The following is a 25818-nucleotide window of genomic DNA, read 5'->3' as shown; positions in this document are numbered from 1 at the left end:
GAATGTGTCTTCTAGAGGTCGACCGATTATGATTTTTCAACGTCGATACCGATTTATTGGAGGACAAAAAAAAGCTGATACCGATTAATCGGCCGGTTTTTCAAATGTATTTGTAATAATGACAATTACAACAATACTGAATGAACACTTATTTTAACTTCATATAATACATCAATAAAATCAATTTTGCCTCAAATAACTAATGAAACATGTTCAATTTGGTTTAAATAATGCAAAAACAAAGTGTTTGAGAAGAAGTGCAATATGTGCCATGTAAGAAAGCTAACGTTTCAGATCCTTGCTCAGAACATGAGAACATATGAAAGCTGGTGGTTCCTTTTAACATGAGTCTTAAATATTCCCAGGTAAGAAGTTTTAGGTTGTAGTTATTATAAGACTGTTTCTCTCTATACCATTTGTATTTCATTAACCTTTGACTATTAGATGTTCTTATAGGCACTTTAGTATTGCCAGTGTAACACTATAGCTTATGTCCCTCTCCTCGCTCCTACCTGGGCTCAAACCAGGAACACAACAACAACAGCCACCCTCGAAGCAGCGTTACCCATGCAGAGCAAGGGGAACAACTACTCCAAGTCTCAGAGCGAGTGACGTTTGAAACGCTATTAGCACACACCCTGCTAACTAGCTAGCCATTTTACATCACATCGTTACACCAACCTAATCTCGGGAGTTGATAGGATTGAAGTCATAAACAGCAGAGCTGCTGGGAAAATGCACAAAAGTGCTGTTTGAATGAATGCTTATGAGCCTGCTGCTGCCTACCATCGCTCAGTCAGACTGCTCTATCAAATCATAGACTTAATTATAATATAATAACACATAGAAATACAAGCCTTAGTTTCCGGATTCAACCATATTAATGACCTATCATCTCGAAAACAAGACATTTATTCTTTCAGTGAAATAAAATACGGAACGGTTCTGTATCTAACGGGTGGTACCCATCAGTCTAAATATTCCTGTTACATTCCACAACCTTCAATGTTATGTCATAATTCTGGCAAATTAGTTCGCAATGATCCAGGCGGCCCAAACTGTTGCATATACCCTGACTCTGCGTTCAATGAACACAAGAGAAGTGACACAATTTCACCTGGTTAATATTGTCTGCTAACCTGGATTTCTTTTAGCTAAATATGCAGGTTTAAAAATATATATGTCTGTGTATTGATTTTAAGAAAGCATTGGTGTTTATGGTTAGGTACACGTTGGAGCAACGGCAGTCCTTTTTCGCGAATGCACACTGCATCGGTTATTTGCAACGCAGGACACGCTAGATAGACTAGAAATATCAACCATGTTATAACTAGTGATTATGATTGATTAAGTTTAATGCTAGCGAGCAACTTACCTTGGCGTCTTACTGCATTCGCGTAACAGGTGGGCTCCTCGTGAGGCAGGTGGTTAGAGCGTTGGACTAGTTAACCGTAAGGTTGCAAGATTGAATCACTGAGCTGACAAGGTAAAAATCTGTTGTTCTGCCCCTGAACAAGGCAGTTAACCCACCGTTCCTAGGCCGTCATTGAAAGTAAGAATGTGTTCATAACTGACTTGCCTGGTTAAATAAAGATAAAAAATTAAAAAAATAGCATAATAGGAGTCCAAAATTACCGATTTCCGATTTGTTATGAAAACTTTAAATCAGCCCTAATTAATCGGCCATTCCGATTTAATCGGTCGACCTCTAGTGTCTTCTCCAAGGACTACCATACACCCTCTCAGGCTTTAATGAGTCTCATAGCTGTAGATTAGTCTGTTTGTCTCTTTTTTTTATATATGAAAATATATGTCTATATCAATCACTTCTCCCATCACATCAAGGTTTGTTATTTTAATATTTGCATTGGCGAGTAAGACAAAGAATCTACTTATCTCAGATAGCCATTCACACTCCATCAATCAAACCAATGTTGTGCCATTGAATGAATCTCTGGGGCCTGTACTCGTGATAGACTGAATTCATCTGTAAAATGATTTCAGAGAAGGACTTGAGCAAATAGCTGTCGGACAAGAATATTTTAACAGGCTCCAGGGTCTTTCTGTTCAACGACACACCACCTTAATCCAAATTTAGCTAGAATGATATTTGGGGTTAGTTTGTTGAGAATTACGTTTTTTTAATGTTATTTTAATTGTTGTGCTTTGCTCACACATTGCATAATAGTAGAACCCACATTTGTGTCCTCTGTAGGTTGAGTGAAAGCTTATTTACTTTGTGTGTGCATTGTCTAAGTCCCAAACATAAATGTCACCTCCCACGATATTGCTGGCATTTGGCGTGATTCGTTTTTTTCATCAGAAGACTGTTATTGACATTTTTCAAAGAGACTGTTTTCCACCCAAAAACAATGCTTTCAGAGAGACAGCATCCACCCCCCTTCAAAGAGAGAGAGAGAGAGAGGGATTTTAATTAGAGAGTCCTAAGCAGCCTGTCTTCTCTCTGCTAAACACAACTACTATCAAACATGTTAAAGGAAACAAATAATGACTTTGTTGACAGCTAGAGTAATGAGAAGGGGAAAAAATAAGTGCAAATGATGGGGCAATAGGCCGATTTTAAATATAGCATTTCATGTGATTGTAAACCGGCTTTGTGGAGTAGATAATATACTTGATGTATATCATATCTGGCTCATGGACTTATTGCATATGATGTGCCATGTCTAACCCTATCCTATAGGGCTGGCAATTGCCAGGGACCTCACGATAACATATTGTCATGATACTTAGGTGCTGATATTTTATGTTTTGTGATTCTGACGATTCTATATGTATTGCGATTTGACACTGATTTCATTGCAATTGGATGTTCCAAACATATGTCTGCTACAGAGGGACAAGAGACAGCCACGAGAAACTGAGTTTTGATCAGTCAGGGAAATAAAAGTGCTGAAAACAAATTGGCCCCCTGTTTAAAAAGATGACTGGAGACAAGCAATGAAATAAAAATGGTGCAGGTACAGACAACTAGCGCAAAATAAAATTGTGATATTGTCAAAAAGATACAATATATTGTCAAATAATATCCTGATGTGTAACTGTTTGTGTACACAAAGAAACATGAAAAAATGTCCTTGAAGTTTAGCATACCATTCAATGTGCCTACAGGAAACCTGAGCTGAATCTAAAACTCCAACCCTTTCCAATGCTTTTAGATAGTGGTGTAGATTGAACAGGGCTTCTTTTCAGCGTGCAGGTTTGTGTCCTGCTTTCCAGGACCTTTGTTAGGACATTTTAATTACAGCCGAGCTTGGGTGTCATTGATCTAGGCTTGGAGGGATTTCTCTGTCATTGAGAAAGGCCTATTTGTTAGTACAGGCCAGTGAATGCTTCCACCTGCGCTTACATAGAGCCTGTACTTCCACTGTTACGTAGAGCCTGTACTTCCACTGTTGCATAGAGCCTGTACTTCCACTGTTACATAGAGCCTGTACTTCCACTGTTACATAGAGCCTGTACTTCCACTGTTACATAGAGCCTGTACTTCCACTGTTACATAGAGCCTGTACTTCCACTGTTACATAGAGCCTGTACTTCCACTGTTACATAGAGCCTGTACTTCCACTGTTGCATAGAGCCTGTACTTCCACTGTTACATAGAGCCTGTACTTCCACTGTTACATAGAGCCTGTACTTCCACTGTTACATAGAGCCTGTACTTCCACTGTTGCATAGAGCCTGTACTTCCACTGTTACATAGAGCCTGTACTTCCACTGTTACGTAGAGCCTGTACTTCCACTGTTGCATAGAGCCTGTACTTCCACTGTTGCGTAGAGCCTGTACTTCCACTGTTACATAGAGCCTGTACTTCCACTGTTACATAGAGCCTGTACTTCCACTGTTACATAGAGCCTGTACTTCCACTGTTACGTAGAGCCTGTACTTCCACTGTTACGTAGAGCCTGTACTTCCACTGTTACGTAGAGCCTGTACTTCCACTGTTACATAGAGCCTGTACTTCCACTGTTACATAGAGCCTGTACTTCCACTGTTACATAGAGCCTGTACATCCACTGTTACATAGAGCCTGTACTTCCACTGTTACATAGAGCCTGTACTTCCACTGTTACATAGAGCCTGTACTTCCACTGTTACATAGAGCCTGTACTTCCACTGTTACATAGAGCCTGTACTTCCACTGTTACATAAAGCCTGTACTTCCACTGTTACATAGAGCCTGTACTTCCACTGTTGCATAGAGCCTGTACTTCCACTGTTACATAGAGCCTGTACGTCCACTGTTGCATAGAGCCTGTACTTCCACTGTTGCATAGAGCCTGTACTTCCACTGTTACATAGAGCCTGTACGTCCACTGTTGCATAGAGCCTGTACTTCCACTGTTACATAGAGCCTGTACGTCCACTGTTGCATAGAGCCTGTACTTCCACTGTTGCATAGAGCCTGTACTTCCACTGTTATGGTGAAAAATGAAAGAGACAGCAATGCAGGGGGTTGATTGTTCATTCACTTACTGTGCCGTTTATTTAGTATAATTTATTTACACCTCCGAGGGGTAGCTAGCTTATCCTGGTTAAATCAGATGGAATTCTGTGTAGCGTTCCATCTGTTTAAACCAGGCTATAGCTAGCTGACACATTAGAGTACCTTCACTGTCTGTGCCTATATTAAGCAAGGCAGATTCTGTACTTGATGTGTAATGGTTAAATCGGCCTCAGAGGAGTAGACTAGCTAGCTAAGCTAACACATCAGAATACCTTTGGAAGGGAGACTACTTCTCCCACTTCAGTTGCCGCAGCAACGTCACATCTGTTGCGAACTCCCTCCCTCTGTCGCCACCTGCAGTGTTCTTCTCTTTCGTCCTCTTATGGAGCACTTCTTCACTGTTTCTGTGTTGTCACCCACCATTTTAAATATTTGATCAGGCTGTTAGATAATGCTTCCCGATGACGGTGAATTATTGATGGCCTTGTACCTATGAGTAGGACCGGGCAGGCTTTTAACTCTCTGAGCTGCCTTTCTGCTGCTGCTGACCTGGCCAGGTCTCTTCAGAGGTAACTAAGGGACACTACACAAACACCCAAAGGAATGATGTAGGCCTGCTGGTGGAGGAGGAGAGGAGGTGCCCTGAGAATGAAAAGAGGGCAGGGCATCTTCTACTCCAGTACTGGGCTAGGGCTCTGCTTCAGTCTTCTACTCCAGTACTGGGCTAGGGCTCTGCTTCAGTCTTCTACTCCAGTACTGGGCTAGGGCTCTGCTTCAGTCTTCTACTCCAGTACTGGGCTAAGGCTCTGCTTCAGTCTTCTACTCCAGTACTGGGCTAAGGCTCTGCTTCAGTCTTCTACTCCAGTACTGGGCTAGGGCTCTGCTTCAGTCTTCTACTCCAGTACTGGGCTAGGGCTCTGCTTCAGTCTTCTACTCCAGTACTGGGCTAAGGCTCTGCTTCAGTCTTCTACTCCAGTACTGGGCTAGGGCTCTGCTTCAGTCTTCTACTCCAGTACTGGGCTAGGGCTCTGCTTCAGTCTTCTACTCCAGTACTGGGCTAGGGCTCTGCTTCAGTCTTCTACTCCAGTACTGGGCTAGGGCTCTGCTTCAGTCTTATACTCCAGTACTGGGCTAGGGCTCTGCTTCAGTCTTCTACTCCAGTACTGGGCTAGGGCTCTACTTCAGTCTTCTACTCCAGTACTGGGCTAAGGCTCTGCTTCAGTCTTCTACTCCAGTACTGGGCTAAGGCTCTGCTTCAGTCTTCTACTCCAGTACTGGGCTAGGGCTCTGCTTCAGTCTTCTACTCCAGTACTGGGCTAGGGCTAAGCTACAGAATAAGGGAAACGCCGCTGTAGCGCTCTTGCTTTGTCTGAAGCATTGAGAAGAATGGCTGTTTGTTTGATTCTTATTTCTTGGTTTTGTCAGTGGTCTGAATGGAGGACAGAACGAACTGGTTCGGCTTCTTTTTACATCTGTCAGAATATTTAAATGTTAAAGTGTGTGTGTGTTTGAACCTCAACCTACTGTTCAAAATATCCATAAGAAACAGGGCTGGTTTAAGTATGACCTAGCCCTCTCTTGTAGAAATCTCGGTGAAAGCGATAAGCAAATGATTAGCCAACAGACAACAGGGTAAACGGGTCAAACCAGTTTCTTTTCCCCCTAGGAAATGCAAATGTTTTATCCAGAAGGGTTCAGGGTTGGCAATGAAATGCAGTAGTTCTAACTATCCCCTCCCCCAGTCAACTAGCTAGCTCCAGTGAAACTGCTTGGTATTCAATAGATGGATTTGCAGGTTTTGCAGTAACATACTCCTTTTGTTTGCTTGCCATATTGTGTTTAGCATACATTGTGTGTGTGTTGAACCAATTTGTGTGTGTATGTTCTCTGTCTATCCGTGTGTGTGTGTGTGTGTTCTCTGTCTATCTGTGTGTGTGTGTTCTCTGTCTATCTGTGTGTGTGTGTTCTCTGTCTCTGTGTGTGTGTGTTCTCTGTCTCTGTGTGTGGGTGTTCTCTGTCTATCTGTGTGTGGGTGTTCTCTGTCTATCTGTGTGTGTGTGTTCTCTGTCTATCTGTGTGTGTGTGTTCTCTGTGTGTGTGTGTTCTCTGTCTCTGTGTGTGGGTGTTCTCTGTCTATCTGTGTGTGGGTGTTCTCTGTCTATCTGTGTGTGGGTGTTCTCTGTCTATCTGTGTGTGGATGTTCTCTGTCTTATCTGTGTGTGGATGTTCTCTGTCTATCTGTGTGTGTCTGTGCGACCTCCTTCCTATTTGTAACTGTGTACATTTGCACTCCTCTCTTCCATCACATTCTGCCTCACTGAGAGTGTAGATTGAGAGGTAGAGGCTCAGGTGTTCCGCTGCAGAGCATGTATGTCCACAGCAGCATGTAATATGTTTCCCATTGGTAGTTGTGAAGTTCCTACCACGTTACCTGCAGGGGAATCTAGCTGTTCCTGTCCTTCAGCCAGGATTCACGCCCTGTTTGAACATTTGAACATTCGGGGAATGATCACAAATGTTTTATGGTGCTTATTTTTTACTTGCTGTGAATATGAGTGTGAGTGAGGGTGCCAAGCCAACCACAATTTCCCTTGTAAATTGTTATTGAGTGTTTGAGTGCGCCGAGGGTGGGTAGCTGAGGGTGGGGGTATGTGCGTGCGCCCGCTTGCATGTGTTTGTGCATGTTCGTTAATGCCTGTGCGCGCGTGTGTGTGTGTGTGTGTGTGTGTGTGTGTGTGTGTGTGGATAAAGATCATGTAGTGGAGTGAGAGAGAACCAGAACAAGGCATGGAGGAGGAATAGAGGAGAGGAGGAGTATGTCTTTCAGTGTGAAGATATGAAGGACAGACTGATTGAAAAGAGGAGCTCTGTGTGACATGTCAGAGGATGAGATGCTGGGTGCTGTTCTCTAACTGACCCTCACTGTTTAACTCACTGTGTAAAGGTCAGCTTATTCATTTCACTGCCAAGCTCTGCAGTGGTACTGAGCTGGGAGGAGTGGGAGAGCGAAGGGTGTAGTATTTCTTGATGAAACTGACATTTAAAAGCTTCTCCCCCTTATGATTATTTTGACTCATCCAAGTATGATTCTGAGTCTTCTTCGGAAAGAGAGGGCTGTGTTGGTTAAGTTGAAACTGATTCCGATTCTTTTGATTCTGATTGTTATTTTTCTTCTTCAAATTCACAGATTACTCAAAATACATTTGGGTTCATTTAGCCCAGGTAACCTTTTATAAATCGGTCTTGTTGAGAAGCTATAGACTAAAGATGGGGAATGTTTTGAACAGGAACTTTTCACTATAACATTAGACAATGTAATGTCAAAATTGCTTCTGAACTTACTATTTAGGCCACTAATTCTGATGGGTATTATAAACACAGTAGTGAGGGTTGAAATGATGAGGGTAGTGTTGACCCTTCCCACACGTGTTTCTGCTCATTCAATAGAATTCATACTTCTCTCTGGGTTTCTTGCATCCATTTCTCACTCCTATTTCTGCCTATTCATTTCCATTCTTCTGCTTTCTGCTAACCTCAATGACAGACCTAGTTGTTTTCTCTTTTGTAGTCGATCTTCTGAAGACTACCCCACTCTGTCCTCTCAATTTCACAATACATTCTCTCTCTCTCTCTCTTTCTGTGTGTGTGTGTGTGTGTGTGTGTGTGTGTGTGTCCGTTGACACTCTTTATCTATAATTTCAATCTCTGTTGGCAGAGAGTCTTGAAACGCACCAACCGACCATCGTTGAGCCTATGAATACCTTGCAGCTTGCTACTGGTTCTTGCTTGCCCCATTCCCTCCTTCATGCCCCAACCCAAAATATATTATCAGCTTCACGGTGCTGAACCCTCCTCCCACCTGACTGCCATGCCTGACTTGCGCCTGTCTCCATCACTGGCAGCCATGCATGTGCTCTGTCTGCACCACTGACAGAGCCAAGGAAGTGACATCATGTCCCTTAAGAGAGGAGTTGGAAAGGAGATCCCTGACAGACTGGGTCTGTCATGACAAAGTGTTATTGAGGTGTTGGTGTGCAATGGATCTGGGGGACTTGTTTTCTCAGTTCCTGTAGATTCCAACTACACCCTAACCCAGACCCCCTGCTCCCCTCTTACCATCTTCTCATGTTTGATATTCCCCCTCACGTGTTGGTCTTTTTGTTCCGAATGTAGGCCATGTGTGGGGGTAGGTGGGTGGGGTGAACCGTTCCCCAAATAGTTAGTCAGAGAGGGATGAAGAACTAAAGCATTATGCCTGCGAGATTCAGACTGGAACACAGACAAAACACACAGCTAGGCCCACATCTTTATTTCAACGTGGAGCGTTGAGCTTACACCAGTCCATGACTACTTACTTGCTCTAGTTGTGTTCCAATCTCACTTGATATGTATATATGCACTCTTTATTTCTCTCCCTGTCCCTGGCACTGACAATTGAAAATAAATTAACATTCCTGGGGCTTTATTTAGTCCTTCGTTAAGCCCGTTGAAAATATTGGAGGGTGAACCCAGCAGGTCAAGCCATACTCACAAGCTGTCAATCCTTCCCAGTGACCCTCCCACCCCTTTCTTTCTCCTCCCTTCCCATTCTTCTCTCCCTCTCCTCTCTCTCTTTCTCTCCCATCCATTCAGTTCCTCCCTTCTTACTAAAGCCTGGACTCCCATTCTCTCTCTCTAGTCTATTCTTTCTCCGGTTGCCTCTCCAGCTTGAGAGAGGCAGCCACAAGCTTTGTCTCTTTACATTCCTTCAGCCTGCTGCTGCACCAATTAGCCTCGTATTTCATGTTAGGACATGTGGCCTGTTTCTTTCCATCCATTTATTCTAATATTATTTTAATTGCTTTCCTTCCACTTTTAAATGTTTGCTTATTTTTTTTCTGTCATTCCTCTGAAATATGAAACATTTGTTTGCAATGTGGTGTTTTTTCTCTTCAATCCTCCGGACTGATGATACATTTGTCTCCTGGCTATTCTCACTGTCAATGGGTGGAGAAACCGAAAGATGTTCTAGATGTTTACATGTCATTTTTCATCTCCTGTGATGGATTCTTGTTGTCTGGGATGATATACTGTGAATAGAAAGAGTGAAAGCAGGGAAAGGGACGATTCATATCCATTGTTCCGTATAAGGGAAAGTTTAGCACCTAAAGTGCAGATGATGAGTTAATAACTTGAAATGATTCTAGAAGATTTCAGGATTATTAAACCGTCAAGCCATAAGATTTAATGTAGCTGGTGACAGTAAGTCATAACTTTGTTCTGTACACTATTATTACTATAACCGCTGCCACGGCGATGGTGGAATTGGAGCCCGATGTGAATATTCCTTCCTGGTTGAGTAACCTGAATCATTTGAGAGTTTAAGGTTATATCTAATAAAATTAAAAAAAGATAGAAAACAGAACAAGGTTGTCAACTATTTTTCTATCTTTATAATACTCTGAATAACCCAATTCATGTTGTTAAACTACAATATAAAATTGCTGACACCATTCAAATTTTAAAGGCAATTTTCAGAATCATCTTTTTGAAGATGATTTAGTTTAGTCCCAGTCTCTGGACTTCCTTGCTGTTCTGAGGAGCTGTGCTGTAGAGAATTTCTCCACAAACACACACAGTCTCTGATGGGTTAACTATGCCTCACTTACCTCTTTTCTGCTAGAGGAGGCCTCCTCCCCACCACCCACCACAATCTCCCCTTCTCTGATGTAAAATTATGATACGTCTGTCAGCACTCGTGAAAAGCGTCTTCATGTTAATCGGCTAATCCTTTTATCTCAAGTCTGACCAAATCCAGTCCAGAAACCCCCGCAAACAAAAGGTCTGTTTAGGGATGGGGGGGATGAGGGGTGAGATGAGCGCAGCGGCCGGCTCCTCTGCCAGCTTAAAGGAGAAAGGGAACATGTTACTCAGCGGGGTGACGGTGCGGGTGGTTCTGGGTAGTACTGAGCAGGAGGAGAAAGGGAACATGTTACTCAGCGGGATGACGGTACGGGTGGTTCTGGGTAGTACTGAGCAGGAGGAGAAAGGGAACATGTTACTCAGCGGGGTGACGGTGCGGGTGGCTCTGGGTAGTACTGAGCAGGAGGAGAAAGGGAACATGTTACTCAGCGGGGTGACGGTGCGGGTGGTCCTGGGTAGTACTGAGCAGGAGGAGAAAGGGAACATGTTACTCAGCGGGGTGACGGTACGGGTGGTTCTGGGTAGTACTGAGCAGGAGGAGAAAGGGAACATGTTACTCAGCGGGGTGACGGTGCGGGTGGCTCTGGGTAGTACTGAGCAGGAGGAGAAAGGGAACATGTTACTCAGCGGGGTGACGGTTCGGGTGGCTCTGGGTAGTACTGAGCAGGAGGAGAAAGGGAACATGTTACTCAGCGGGGTGACGGTGCGGGTGGCTCTGGGTAGTACTGAGCAGGAGGAGAAAGGGAACATGTTACTCAGCGGGGTGACGGTGCGGGTGATTATGGGTAGTACTGAGCAGGAGGAGAAAGGGAACATGTTACTCAGCGGGGTGACGGTGCGGGTGGTTCTGGGTAGTACTGAGCAGGAGGAGAAAGGGAACATGTTACTCAGCGGGGTGACGGTGCGGGTGGTTCTGGGTAGTACTGAGCAGGAGGAGAAAGGGAACATGCTACTCAGCGGGGTGACGGTGCGGGTGGTTCTGGGTAGTACTGAGCAGGAGGAGAAAGAGAACATGTTACTCAGCGGGGTGACGGTGCGGGTGGTTCTGGGTAGTACTGAGCAGGAGGAGAAAGAGAACATGTTACTCAGCGGGGTGACGGTGCGGGTGGCTCTGGGTAGTACTGAGCAGGAGGAGAAAGGGAACATGTTACTCAGTGGGGTGACGGTGTGGGTGGTTCTGGGTAGTACTGAGCAGGAGGAGAAAGCGGCCCTGGGGCAGACGAGTCTAGAGGGAAGGAACCCCAGGCCCCTTTCCCCCTGGTGTCTGGTGGGGAACAGCGGCTGAGCCAGCCGAGCAGGGCAGAGAGTTTAGTGGGTAGAGGGTACGGGGCAGGGCATTACAGGCTCACTCCCTCCCACCCCTGCCCCCACAACTCATATTTGGGGAAGATGAATGTGTATAACGCTAGAGTTATACACATTCATCTTAGAGCTCAGTACCACTGCAGAGCTTGGCAGGGGGGGAGGGGGGGTTGAATGGAAAACCAGGGTGCCAGGCCTCACAGACCTCAGACGCCTGGGAATCAGGGATTATTAGCAAGGCTCACTCTGTTTTGGGCCGCTGTGAGACGAAGTAGCGCTTTACTGCTGCTCCGCTATGCTCTTGTCTGATCTAGTGGTCTAATGATTCTCTTTCAATCCGAGTCTGAATGCACCACCTAACTTCTAACTGATAAATTATCATAGCCTTGTGTGTGTTAGCTTGGCACCACACAGTATAACAGTTAGTGGTACATTTGACCTCAAAGCAAGATAAATTACCTTTGGGCCTGTAAACTGTGCAGTTGCATTCAGTTAGCCTGTTTTAAATAGGGGTCTCCAGCCACCTATAGAGCCATTTTAAAGAATGATTCCAATATGGAGATTTAACTTATGACTCCGTAAGCCAATGCAGATAGAAGCTCCCAAAACAATGTTTTGTGCGTGTGTGCCTTCACGTTGCCAGAAATATCTTAGCTGGGCATTAGTGGGGTCCAGAGAGCGATCAGAGCAGAGTGCTCCGCTGCTCAAATTTAGGTTCATTATAAAATAATCAGGGAAGTTGACGAGTGGCTCTGGAGAGGAGGAGTACACACAGAAAAGCGAATTATCCTCTTTTGGTGTCCTCCACTCTTTAAAGTGTGAAATGCAGTGTACTGTGTGGATGGTGGCATGGTGTTTATATGGACATGGTCACATTTTGGATGTTAAACATACACTATATGGCCAAAAGTATGTGGACACCTGCTCGTCGAACATCTCATTCCAAAATCATGGACATTAATATGGAGTTGGTCCCCTCTTTGCTGCTATAACAGCCTCTATCTACTCTTCTGGGAAGGCTTTCCGCTAGATGTTGGAACATTGCTGCGGGGACTTTCTTCCATTCAGTCTCAAGACCATTAGTGAGGTCGAGCACTGATGTTGGGCGATTAGGCCTGGCTCGCCAGTCGGCTTTCCAATTCATCCCAAAGGTGTTCGATGGGGTTGAGGTCAGGGCTCTGTGCTGGCCAGTCAAGTTCTTCCACACTGATCTCAACAAACCACTTATGTATGGACCCCCAAACTGTTTCCACAAAGTTAGAATAGTCTAGAATGTAATTTTATGCTGTAGCTTTAAGATTTCCCCTCACTAGAACTAAGAAGAATAGAACAAACCATAATAAACAGCCCCAGACCATTATTCCTCCACCAAACTAAAAAGTTGGCACTATGCATTGGGGTAGGTAGCGTTCTCCTGGCATCCGCCAAACCTAGATTCATCCGTCGGACTGACAGATGGTGAAGTGTGATTCATCACTCCAGAGAACATGTTTCCACTGCTCCAGAGTCCAATGGGGATGAGCTTTACACCACTCCAGTCGACTCTTGTCATTCCGCATGGTGATCTTAGGCATGTGTGCGGCTGCTCGGCCATAGAAACCCATTTCATGAAGCTCCCGCCGAACTGTGCTGACGATGCTTCCAGAGGCAGTTTGGAACTGGGACAGGCGAGGACAGATGATTTTTAGCTTGTGTGGCCTACCACTTTGCAGCTGAGTCGTTGTTGCCCCTAGACATTCCCACTTCACCTTAACAGCACTTACAGTTGACCAGGGCAGCTCTAGCAGGGCATACATTTTACGAACTGACTTGTTGGGAAGGTGGCATCCTATGATGGTGTCACTGAGCTCTTCAGCAAAGCCATTCTACTGCCAATGTTTGTCGATGGAGATTGCATGGCTGTGTGCTCGATTTTATACACCTGTCAGCAACGGGTGTGGCTGAAATAGCCGAATCCACTCATTTGAAGGGGTGTCCACATACTTCTGTATATATAGTGTAGATAGGTACATCATGGCCTAGGTTAAATCATCTGTACTAGATGGATGTCTTCTTGCTGGTTTTGTTTATGTGCAGGTCAAGGTGTGTGTCTGTGTGTGTACTAACGTGTATATTCGACATGTCATCGATCCGGAGTATTTGACTTGTGTTCTAACAAGTCTCTCTATCTGGTGCATTGAGAGCATTTTAGGGAGTGGAGCCTAACCTTAGCTGAGGCAGACAAAGCCGTGTGGACTGTTTGTGGCTGCCCTCCTCCCGCTAGTTTGTGGCTGCCCTCAAGATAAGGAGGAAGCAGACAAAAGTACCTCACAAAGGAGCTGTGTCTCTAATGGTTTGCTGTGTGAGTCTGTGTGAGCGCGTTGCCTGAGCAACAGGGTCCTCTCCTGTGGGGATAAGGCAGTAGAACTCTGGGGAGGGAGGGAAGGGGGTAGTAGTGAGTTGAGGGAGGAATGCGGTGTGAAGGCAGTCAGTGTAAACATGTAGCCTGTAGCCCAGGGATGAGTGCTCCGTCATGCTCTCCTCTACCCAAGAGTATTTCCTGTCAGAAGTGAAAAATAAACACATATTCAGACTTGATAGACTGAGTATACCAAACATTAGGAACACCTAGGGCTGTGATTGTATTACCGCCACACCGGCGGTCCAATTCCACATGACCGTTTAGGCACGGTAATTAATCTTCAAGTTCTGATGCTGCTGATGGTCATTTCTAGCCTACGGACATTTTTAACTGCCTGGTACTTGGCACTCTATTGTCCCTCTAATCACTCTGACATCAATGCAAATGTATTTGAAATCTAATCCATTGCTTCATGAGAACCCATGAGCTCATGTTGCGCAACATTTCTATAGGCTCTGCAATTGCGTGAGAAAACAGAGTGATGGCCACTACTAAAAAGAGGAGGATCCTATCAGCTTTCTATAGGCTAAGCCTACTATATTTATTTCTCAACTTTCCTAATATTAAGCACATTGCTTCTCTTTACAACAGGAGTATAGCCTACCTGGCTGGCATGAAAATTAAACACTGGAATAGCGTCCTCCATTCGCTATTTAAGTGCATGAGGTTATGTATTTTTTCCTGCTGCCCCTGTTTCGATATAGGTGCATGATAATGGTCCATTCTAAATCATTACAAATGTCACACGTCTTTAAATACACTAAATAATATACAAGATTGAATCAAGAATAGTCTGATGGGTGACAATATTAGCCTATCATTGTGAATTATATAGAGAGACTGTTGAAGTGTGTACAGCCGGTGCAAAAAACAAAGCAGAGCTCATGTCTTTCAAGCAACTTTTTTCATATCATCATTAGTCACATCATGCAGTCTTAGAATGTATTAAAAATCAAAACATGTAGCCCAGTGTTTGTAGAACAACTAAAATGACATTTATACCTCTAAATTAAGCATATAGGAGAACCTATTTCTTTGTTAACCGCTCAACACAGAATAGCTGCATGTGTGCACTCCCTCAAATCATTTTGAGAAAATATTTATATTTTATAAAGCTTTGTTCAATAAAATATAAAAGAATGCAGTGGAATTCTAAGCAAATCTTGTCTGCTAAATGAACTAGTGTAGCCCACAGCCATTCGACATAGCCAGATCAGGGCCTAACATAAAGACAACTCGGAGTATGCTATTCTGTTCTTCAGAAATATACTTTTGTTTTCGTCATATCATGTTTCTTTAGACCTGTCTAAAATAAATCATACATTTATTGTGAAGGTGTAGACTGTATTACATGGATTTATTATATATTTTTAAATGGCTTGTAGGCAGTGTGGTAGCCAAGAGATGCTAAATGTGTTTATGTTAATTAACGGTCAATTACAGTGAGACTGACAGTTATTTGCTTGACAATCACCGGCTGGTGAAATTTCGTGACCACCACAGCCCTAGGAACACCTTCCTAATATTGAGCCCTCAGAACAAGTTTAATTTGTCGGGGCATGGACTCTACAAGGTGTCGTTCCGCAGGGATGCTGGCCCATGTTGATTCCAATGCGTCCCACAGTTGGCTGGATGTCCTTTTGGTTGTGGGCCATTCTTGATACACGTGAAACAGTTGAGCGTCAAAAAAAAAAGCAGCGTTGCAGTTCTTGACACAAGCCGTTGTGCCTGGCTCCTACTACCATACCCAGTTCAAAGGCACTTAATTATTTTCTTGTTCATTTACCCTCTGAATGGCACACATACATAATCCATGTCTCAATTCTCTCAAGGCTTAAAAATCCTTCTTTAACCTGCCTCCTCCCCTTCATCTACACTGATTTGAGGTAGATTTAACAAGTGACATCAATAAGGAGTCATAGCTTTCACCTGGATTCACCTGGTCCGTCTGTCTGTGAAAGAGCAGGTGTTCTTAATGAGTTTATCATGCCCATCCTTTTGCCTGCTGAATATCTCACTGGTTTGATGTATTTTTGTGTTTGTTTTAGCAGACTTAGTTATCACACATTTTCAGTATACTTATGTCTCACCATGATTATTCACCATTTGCACTGTTTTAATATTTCTGTTAATGTATCTCTCAATCTTTTCAATCCCACCTTTAGAGACGGCAGCTGGGATGGCATAGCCTTTGTGATGATGACCACGTTTCGACTTGTAGCAGTAAAACACAGTTTTCCTCCTCCTCACCCTCTTCTTCCTCTCTCTGTATTTTCAGATGACAAGATGACTGGAGAGGCTTCTCCTAGAACCACGGATCGCTGACTACTCCCAGACTCCTCTTCTTCTATTCTATATCCTAAAGCCACAGTGGTTTGCTAGCAGGCACCTGGAGCGGCTTCAGTACTCGGCAACGATGGCTCCTGCAGCATGGAGGTGTCTAGTTCTCCACGGTCTACTGCTCACCCTCATTCATCTCCATTGTTCAGAAGGTAAGTCCTTATGTGTGTCTGCGCCTGTGTCGAATACTATGTGTTTTTCGAATGTGGTTCATGAAAGTGTTGATTTGGCTCATTTTTCCGTCTTCTAATGGGAGCGAAGAGTTGTTGTTATATAGTGAATTCACTTTTCTCTTTAAAAGTTGACAATAACACTGGAAGTGGGTTTTCTAGCTGAATATTTGAGTGCAGTGCACCCAGGCTTTTGTGCTTCAGAAAACTGTTTTTTTTATATTGATTGGCTGACTCCGTTAAGTACCTGCATCTTGAACCTTCAATTGAAGGAGCTGGCATTTTGCCAAACAGAAGACTTTTGGAAGGAACTAGCAGTGTTTTATTTTCTTTATGCTACCCAAAGTCATCTCATTAGTTTTTTAGTTTCATTTAATTGTCTTACTTTAGATTAGTACATTTGACTCTAATTACAAGTTCTGTCCCCAAACTACTCCCTCTCTTATACCCATCAGAGGCTTTGATGTCGGTTGGTTAGTATGTCTGCTTAATGACAATCATTACATGTCTGCTCTGTTTCACTCTCATTGTACTCAAGTCACATGCTAGCGTGCCAAACATTGATTACAGCCAAACGTCAAAGAATATCAACTCGGGGTTTCTTTTAAATTACATTTCTCTCTTTTCTCATGTTTTTATTTCACACTTGCATAGATTTCACTTGTCTTTTGGTTTTATATTTAAATCTGACTCTGTGAGGTGATTAACTAAAAAGAGATGGATATGGAACAGTCGAGCCAGGCGTAACATTCAGAAAGAGATACACTCACTTTGTAGATTCATAGCAATTGTAGACCACACGAAATAAATCACAGGGTCTTTTTCCCAGAAGAAATGAAAATAGTGCCTCCAGAAACGTTTGAAGAATGGGCCTCTGATTTGAGCTTGGAGATGGTCTGTGCTGAACGGTCCTGGTGAGTCTCTTTTTGGGGAGGAGTTCCTGCTTTGGTATGCAGAAAGAAAGTCAAGGTTTGGCGTTTCACTTGACAAAGGCGTGGGCTCTCAGGCCTATGAATACATATTTGCCCATTCATCAAAGAAGGAATGTGTCTGTTTTTAGAGCGAAAGCCAATGTCAGATCCATCCACATGCCACTCACCATTACACCCCCCGTGCGTGTATGACATTTTGAATCATGAACCTAATTTCCATGAATGTCCGTCCCACAAAAAGGCCCCCGTCTTTATAATGACTTCCTAGTATCATGATGTGATCATGTACACCCATGAACATTCCTCTTGCTTTGAAAATCCTTAATGACATACTTGAGCAGAAAAAGATTTTTTCTCTCGTCTCTGGGTTATTGAATGCTCATGCTGGGTTTTTGTTACAAGAGAAATGGAGTCAGCACAAACACTCTGTCTCCTCATTCCATCGGTGTTGATTAACGCTTGCAAAAAATGCAATTTGGTGGGTCTTCTTAAAACCCCCCAACATATTTTGTACCTTAATATGGCAAGTAGTTATGAATAAAAATGATGTTTTAGTGTTAAGGGAGAAAATATATTATGAATGGCAGTCCCATTCGTATTAGCATAATAGGGATATAATTGGATGCAGAGATAATCAGATCATCGAAAATGATGGTTCAGCGCATATTATATTTATATTAAAATGTATCTCTGTTTCCCTCTATTTATCCACAATTATTTTTTAAATATTTTATTAATGTGTTTTCCGTTCTGTATTTGCACTGCTTTTTCAAATGATCTTGACATATACACTACTGTATATGGACACCCCTTCAAATGAGTGGATTCTGCTTTTTCAGTCACACCCGTTGCTCACCGGTGTGTAACATCAAGCACACAGGTATGCAATCTTCCATAGACAAACATTGGCAGTAGAATTGCCTTACTGAAGAGCTCAGTGACAGAGCTGCCCTGGTCAACTGTAAGTGCTGTTATTGTGAAGTGAAAACGTCTAGGAGCAACAACAGCTCAGCTGCAAAGTGGTAGAACGCACAAGCTCACAGAACAGGACACCGAGTGCTTAAGCGCGTAGTGCTTAAAAATGGTCTGTCCTTGGTTGCAACGCTCACCACCGAGTTCCAGACTGCCTCTGGAAGCAACGCCAGCACAATAACTGTTTGGCGGGAGCTTCATGAAATGGGTCTCCATGGCTGAGCAGCTGCACACAAGCCAAAGATCACCATGCGCAATGCCAAGCATTGGCTGGAGTGGTGTGAAGCTCGCCGCCATTGGACTCTGGAGTAGTGGAAACTCGTTCTCTGGAGTGATGAATCACGCTTCACGAATTGGCAGTCTGACGGACAAATATGGGTTTGGCGGATGCCAGGAGAACGCTACATGCCCCAATGCATAGTGCCAACTGTAAAGTTTGGTGGAGGAGAAATAGGGGTCTGGGACTTTTTTTGTCGTTCGGGCTTGGCCTCTTAGTTCTAGTGAAGGGAGATCTTAATGCTACAGCATACAGTGACATTCTAAACGATTCTGTGCCTCTGCCTTTGTGGCAACAGTTTGGGGAAGGCCCTTTCCTGTTTCAGCATGACAATGCCCCTGTGCACAAAGAGGTCCATACAGAAGTGGTTTGCTGAGATCAGTTTGGAAGAACTTGACTGGCCTGCACAGAGCCCTGACCTCAACCCCATTGAACACCTTTGTTTGGGATGAATTGGAAAGCTGACTGCGAGCCAGGCCTAATCACCCAACATCAATGCCCGACCTCACAATGCTCTTGTGGCTGAATGGAAGAAAGTCTGTGCAGCAATGTTCCAAAATCTAGTGGAAAGTCTTCCCAGAAAAGTGGAGGCTGTTCTAGAAGCAAAGGTGGGACCAACTCCATATTACTGCCCATGATTTTGGAATGACATGTTCGACGAGCAGGTGTCCACATAGTTTTTGGTCATGTAGTGCAAAATCATTCATGGAGCAGCAAACTGGGAGGGTATCATGTTAGTCAAGGGTGGTTTTAGACCGCCCAGCCTGTAGATATGAAGATAGAAGTTGACAACTAGATTCAGAGCAAGACAAGCAGCCAACCCTAGAAAGGTAGGGCCAGGGCGCACATGCTCCTGCATGCCAAGTACCTCTCACAATGGTAGTTATAATGAACTTCAAAAGAAAAGAAGCCAAGATTTCGGGGGATTATATCCTGCGGTTTATTTTGCCTAGACATTTTGTAGACCTTGTTGTGTTGTTCATTCCAGGAGTACAATAGGTCCCTCAACCGAAACATCCAAACATGTTTAAAACAGGAAGATGAATCAGATGAAGTAATTTATCTTTATCTGTGTCATCTCTCTGTGTAGACGGGGATCAAGTATAACTTAGGAAACACTGTTTTGCTTTGTTCCCAACAAGTGTTTGAATGTTGCAGGCGATATATTTCAGATGTTGTTTCTAGACCAGGTTGTTATGTGTACTTGTCAAGCATATTAAAATGCTCTAGACAAAAGGTGTCAATGTTTTGTCTATTTAAATACCAGCCTTTACGAAAAGTTTCTGAGGACTGAAGCAGACAGTTGTCTAATTATTTTTTACATGGTTTACTCATCTGACACTTATTCATAGTTTGAATTATATACCAACTTTTTCAGTCAGTGAAAATTGCCAAAATGTAGTCACTCTTAAAGGGATACTTGGGGATTTTGGCATTGAGGCCCTTTATCTACTTCCTCAGAGTCAGATAAACTCGTGGATACCATCTCTGCGTCCAGTATGAAGGAAGTTAGAGGTGATTTCGTGAGCCAATGCTAACAAGCATTCATGCAATGACTGGAAGTCTATGCTATCTGCTAGCAGATACCATAGACTTCCAGTCATTGCGCTAATTAGCAATTGTGCTTGTTAGCAACTTCCTTCAAACTTCACACAGAGACATAAAAATGGAATCCACGAGTTCATCTGACTCTGGGGAAGGACATAAAGGGCTTCATTGCCAACATCCTGAAGTATCTCCTTAATAGATATAGATATGAAGGGCTGAAGCGTTTTAACCTAAACTATTTGCACATCATTTGCAATGTCCCATGCATTAGACTGTTGCTTTCAATAGCAGATCTTGCCTGAAAGTGATGATATTATTCTATCAACTCCCATACTTGAGTAATTTTATTATATCCAGATGGTTATAAGGGTCAACTATAAGTCCCAACTCACCAAAATGATTGATAACAAGCCATAAGTAAGCTTGGCTGTGTATTGATGAAATGGTCTCCCATGTGTCACACTGGTATTTCCAGTCGTCAGAGCAGAATGAATGGAGAGAAAGCATTGTGTCTCGTTTCTCCACACTGGCCTCCAGCTATAAACGTCCAGTCTGTCATCTGACTGATATGCTTGGTTTGGTGTTTTTATAATTCATATCTGAACGGTACGGGTCTATGACAGGGCTATCATGAATTATCAGTCGGGGCCCTGTTAGATTCACAGATGACTGATGAGACTGCGTTCTCAGTGTTGTGAACATCCACACAGGACGCCCTCTGATTTCTCGCTTTCTCATGGCGCATTCTGGCCCAAATGGAAGTCTGGTGTTATTGTTTGGACTTTTCATCTGGCCGTGACAGAGGCATTGGGGAGGCATGTGGGTGTCGCTGAGAGACATCCTTATCCATCACATTCTTAATATGTTTATTAAACCACAGTCATCATTATAATTCAGTCAATATTGGCAACATCATACAGTGTATAACAATCCTTTACCTCACAATGCTTTCTCACCATGTTCATAGTTATGAAATGTGGCTTTTTGAACATAACCTCTTTAGAATTTTTCATGAATAAGAAATTGCCATTTTAATTATAACCAAAGATTCAAACGACAGAGAAACTGGGGAAACCTAGCTACTATTTCACCAAAACATGGAATTAAAATGAGACGAAGCTACATCGAATAGGATCTGTATTTCATTCAAGAATGTCACCCTTGATGGGGTAACCCTAAGTTAAGAGCAGGGGTGATTTCTGGGGTCTTCCTGGGTCTTTGGTAAATCAAAAGCAGCAACAAGAATGTTCCCATCTGTCCGTATGTACAACGAGGATTTAAGAGCGCAGGCCTTTGGGAGAGGAGAAGCCTAGTCTGCTTTTATTGTGTATTTAGATGTGATTGTAAACCTCTCTGTTATATGCCCCGATGATGAACAGACACTCAATCTAATAGGGTCGGAGCTAAGGCGCCTGACAGGTTGATTTAATTAGCTTAGCATGCCCCTAAATCTTGTTTGCTGGCAGCAACTCAACCCAGCTCACTTCACAGCCTCACCATCTCAGGTGGATATTAACACATGGGACCCGATCCCTGCCTCACCTTTTCCACTCCAGACGTGACTGCAGTTCGAGTCAACGGAGGTTCCTCAGACTCAAACAACCCAGCTCAAATCATGGAGGTGGCCAACTAATATTGTTCCCTACAGTAGAGAGGAGTTTCAGTTTAATTGAAAACCCCTGCCTGAATGTAAACTCTTGGAGTCGGTTTTCACGAGTCACTTCTTCCTAGGGCTTACAGATGTCATGACAAAGTAATGCATTTAATCCAGAGGGGAAACATAAGGCTTTTAAGTGAAATCAAACGATCAGAGTATGCCTGTAACAACACGTAGGTTGTCTTTATGTATTCGCAAAACAGCGTTGAGACTTGAGAATAAGACAATTGAAGGTAATAGCAATGTCAGATTTTATTACAGTATAATTTCCAGTTCGTATGGTAATATTTACATAGAGATGAATTCAAGCCAAGAGTATGTCACAGTGAATCAACAATCTACACAAAGTATAGCAAATACTAGACAACAAATAAGAAAAAAATGAGTTATTACAGGTGAGACCAAAGAATAGCAATGATCAATGCAAACAATGCAATCAGAGTCCTATTGCGCCCTGACTATTTCTACCTGTGCTATTTAATATTTGAAACGGGCATTGTCAGACATTTCCATCCTTCATCTTGACATAGATTTTGAGCTTTAATGTGTCTGGGGGAGTTTAGTTCAGAAGAACATCCTGTTTCTAAAAGAATATTCTCTTGTTATAGGAAGAAAGGCTCTTGCTGGTATCAAAGGGAAAGTAGACTATAATTATGTTGTATCCATAGAGACTGTGAAAATTGTCCAGAAATTATCCCTATTTAGAGGAATTTGTTGTTGACGTTCACATTTTTACGCTGCAGTTGTTTTTGAAAGGAGTTGATTCTTTTTTGGGGCAGCGTTGAATATGATTTACACCCCCAGATGTTGATTATTCCAAAAATAGGATATGGGCAAAGGAAAAATAAAAAAGGTGTGAAGTCATTAAAGTGAAATATGATCATATGTTTGTGGGCTGAATTTCTATCAGTTGTGCATTTATCTGTTCTAACCAGTGTAGGATAGGTAAGTATACATACGGATTACTATTCATTTGTCACCTGGCTGTTTCCATTCATGTTTTAGCAGCAGTAGCACATTTTCTTTGTGTGCTTCTGTCCGTCTGCTAGGTCTGTCTACTATTGATGGTGAATGAACACCACTCTGCTTGTAGCAGCATTGTATTAGTAGTCACCAAGGCTAGGGAGGCTGTGCCATGGAGCATGACCACACTTTTCTGTCCAGGAATGAAATGTAACCTCGGTGTGGCTCACCTGCAAACAAACGGGCAGTTGGACGATTTGCAGGTATAAACAGCCCAAGATAAGAAACCCTTCTGTTGTGCAGGAAATGTATTATGTGTGGTAAGAGGGGGAAAAGTCCCGCGAATCAGGGGACCGAGAAATGGAGAGACCGAGAGTGAGGCACAAAGAGCGTTTTTGTTTGCCTGGTACGTTATCAGTATTGACCTGTTCTTGTAGCATACTCCCCTGTTGAGTGTGCAGGGCTGCCAGCCCACAATGGCTCCTCATCCAAGAGGAGGAGGAAATCACGGAACCAGGAAGCTGTCTGTCACCAAGCTCTCCCCATCTGGCCAATCTCTTCTCAGTGGCCAGGCTGCTTGTTGCTCGTATTGACCGGTGGAGGGGGTAAGGTCATCCCAGTCATCACACTAGTCAATCAGTGGTCAGTTAGTGTTCCAATGCCACTGCATTGGAATGTGTCTGGATTCTGTCATTCACTTCCTTGACCAAGGGACACCTAATATGACTGTATATGGGATCCTTATATGTCTAACATGGTTGTACTGTATGTCGGGAGGTGAATGGAACATGGTTGTACTGTATGTCAGGAGGTGAATGGAACATGGTTGTACTGTATGTCGGGAGGTGAATGGAACATGGTTGTACTGTATGTCAGGAGGTGAATGGAACATGGTTGTACTGTATGTCGGGAGGTGAATGGAACATGGTTGTACTGTATGTCGGGAGGTGAATGGAACATGGTTGTACTGTATGTCGGGAGGTGAATGGAACATGGTTGTACTGTATGTCAGGAGGTGAATGGAACATGGTTGTACTGTATGTCAGGAGGTGAATGGAACATGGTTGTACTGTATGTCGGGAGGTGAATGGAACATGGTTGTACTGTATGTCAGGAGGTGAATGGAACATGGTTGTACGGGAGGTGAATGGAACATGGAACATGGTTGTACTGTATGTCAGGAGGTGAATGGAACATGGTTGTACTGTATGTCAGGAGGTGAATGGAACATGGTTGTACTGTATGTCAGGAGGTGAATGGAACATGGTTGTACTGTATGTCGGGAGGTGACTGAACCTTCACTGTAATGATAAGTTAACACATGCTAGAGTATCTGTTATCATGAATATATTATGTACGGCTTTCACGGCTGTGTTTTTGTTTGTGTAATGTGTGTGTGTGTGTGTGTCTTCTCCTAGCCCTGTAGCCTCCTGGTGCTGGTTAGTTACCAGTCAGCCCTACTGTTATTCAGAACCGCTTTAATCCCTGTTCCAGTCACCACTTCTCCTGACACTCTGTCTGTGCCGCACTGAGGGAGCCTCCTGGGCCAGGCTCAAAACACACATACACACATGCAGGGCCATGTGATGAGGAGGGGACCCCCCTTAGGGAAGCACCTGACTGGTTCCGGGACTTGAAGCAGAAAGCCCAGCTGGGGTTTAAGTGTGAGGGGTTAGGAATAGGGCTTTGAGAACATTTAAGCATGCACCACAATCATTCAGGGGAGATAAAGTGCCAAGCTTGCTACACAGGGGAGATTTTCCTTCCATATTCTCCTCTTTCTGTGTGTTTCATCAACTCCTGTGCAAAAAAAAGCATGCGACAATATTCTTTGCGTCAGTGAACTAATTCTGTCAACGTGATGATCTCCCGTGTGTGTGTAGGTTTTTCATCTGAACTCTGAAGTACAGCCTTGAGTGATTTTTTTTTATTTTTATGTTTAACCCTACAGTCTGTGATTTACACCTTGTGACACTTATCTTTGCAAAGGGAGACATTTCCTTTTTCTTTACTAAAACTAAGGTGTTTGGTTTACCAAGCACTAATAATCCAACAGGTGTTTGGTTTACCAAGCACTAATAATCCAACAGGTGTTTGGTTTACCAAGCACTAATAATCCAACAGGTGTTTGGTTTGCCAAGCACTAATAATCCAACATGTGTTTGGTTTACCAAGCACTAATAATCCAACAGGTGTTTGGTCTGGATACAGATGGACGGAAGCAGATGTTTTTGAAGACATCTTTTTAACATGGTGTCATCCCTGTCAGTATGAGCTATATTAATGGGTGACCCTGAGAGGATTATATGCATTAGCTATGTAAGGATGTCGCTCTTCGTTCTTAGATGGCTTCCTTTTAACGTGTCTTAATTTAAACCCCTAGAGTCGATTTCTGCGCCTGTGTGTAAATCTAATTGCCATAATAAATTTTAAAAATCCCCATCAAAATGTCTCTTTAAACTAGAGATAATCCACAGTGGTTGAAAGCGGTAGAGCTACAGCAGTGTTTGTCAGACCAGGAGACATCCTGTCTTTTCACCAAAACGTCTGTAGCGTCCAAACCATTTGGGATACAAATCCCTCTATGGAAAGATGACCCTCATGAACACGATGGCGTTCTCCGTTTTGCTCTACGACCAGCGTCACGGGACTCGTCTGAAGCCGGAACCGCTGATCTTCCGACTTCTGTCTGTAGCGTCCGAAAAGTTTGGACGACACCATCGAAAGGTAAATCTCTCACCAACACGTACACGCCAGATGTTTTGGATGCCCACAAGCCTCTCAATTGTCATTCAAAGGTAGCCCGGTACCAGTTCCAAAAAATGTATGGATGTATATGGAAGTAGTTCAGTGTCCAAAAAAGGGGTTAAATAGGTGTACAAAAAAAATATAGAGAGAAATAATTTCCTGATCTTCGATCTCTTAGAAATAGGATTGACACTTCAAAACGAACTTCTTTTAGATTTTATTTTTGGACTATCTGTTTTGTATGAATATGTTATTCAATGCCTTTCTATGGCTATTAGCAGTATGGTTAAATTACATATACAGTGCATTCGGAAAGTATTCAGACTACTTGACCTTTTTCCACATTTTTTTTTTTAC

General features: G+C 43.2%; 1 protein-coding gene across 9 annotated transcripts in view; it reads left to right on the top strand.

The window, feature by feature from the left end:
* The window catches only part of LOC115114537 (adhesion G protein-coupled receptor L2-like), a 131824-nt gene that overhangs the window by 6758 nt on the left and 99248 nt on the right, over window positions 1–25818 (top strand). For all 9 annotated transcript variants that reach the window (XM_029642854.2, XM_029642850.2, XM_029642851.2 and 6 more), the window contains exon 2: window positions 16133–16346. In XM_029642854.2, coding sequence (XP_029498714.2) covers window positions 16271–16346 — 76 coding nt within the window. In that variant the 5' untranslated portion in view covers window positions 16133–16270. The remainder of the gene's footprint in view (window positions 1–16132; window positions 16347–25818) is intronic.

The sequence above is a fragment of the Oncorhynchus nerka genome, linkage group LG9b (assembly GCF_034236695.1).
Source record: "Oncorhynchus nerka isolate Pitt River linkage group LG9b, Oner_Uvic_2.0, whole genome shotgun sequence".
Taxonomy (NCBI): Eukaryota; Metazoa; Chordata; class Actinopteri; order Salmoniformes; family Salmonidae; genus Oncorhynchus; species Oncorhynchus nerka.
The sequence above is the reverse complement of the archived record's forward strand: the minus strand, read 5'-3'. Positions and strand labels throughout refer to the sequence as shown.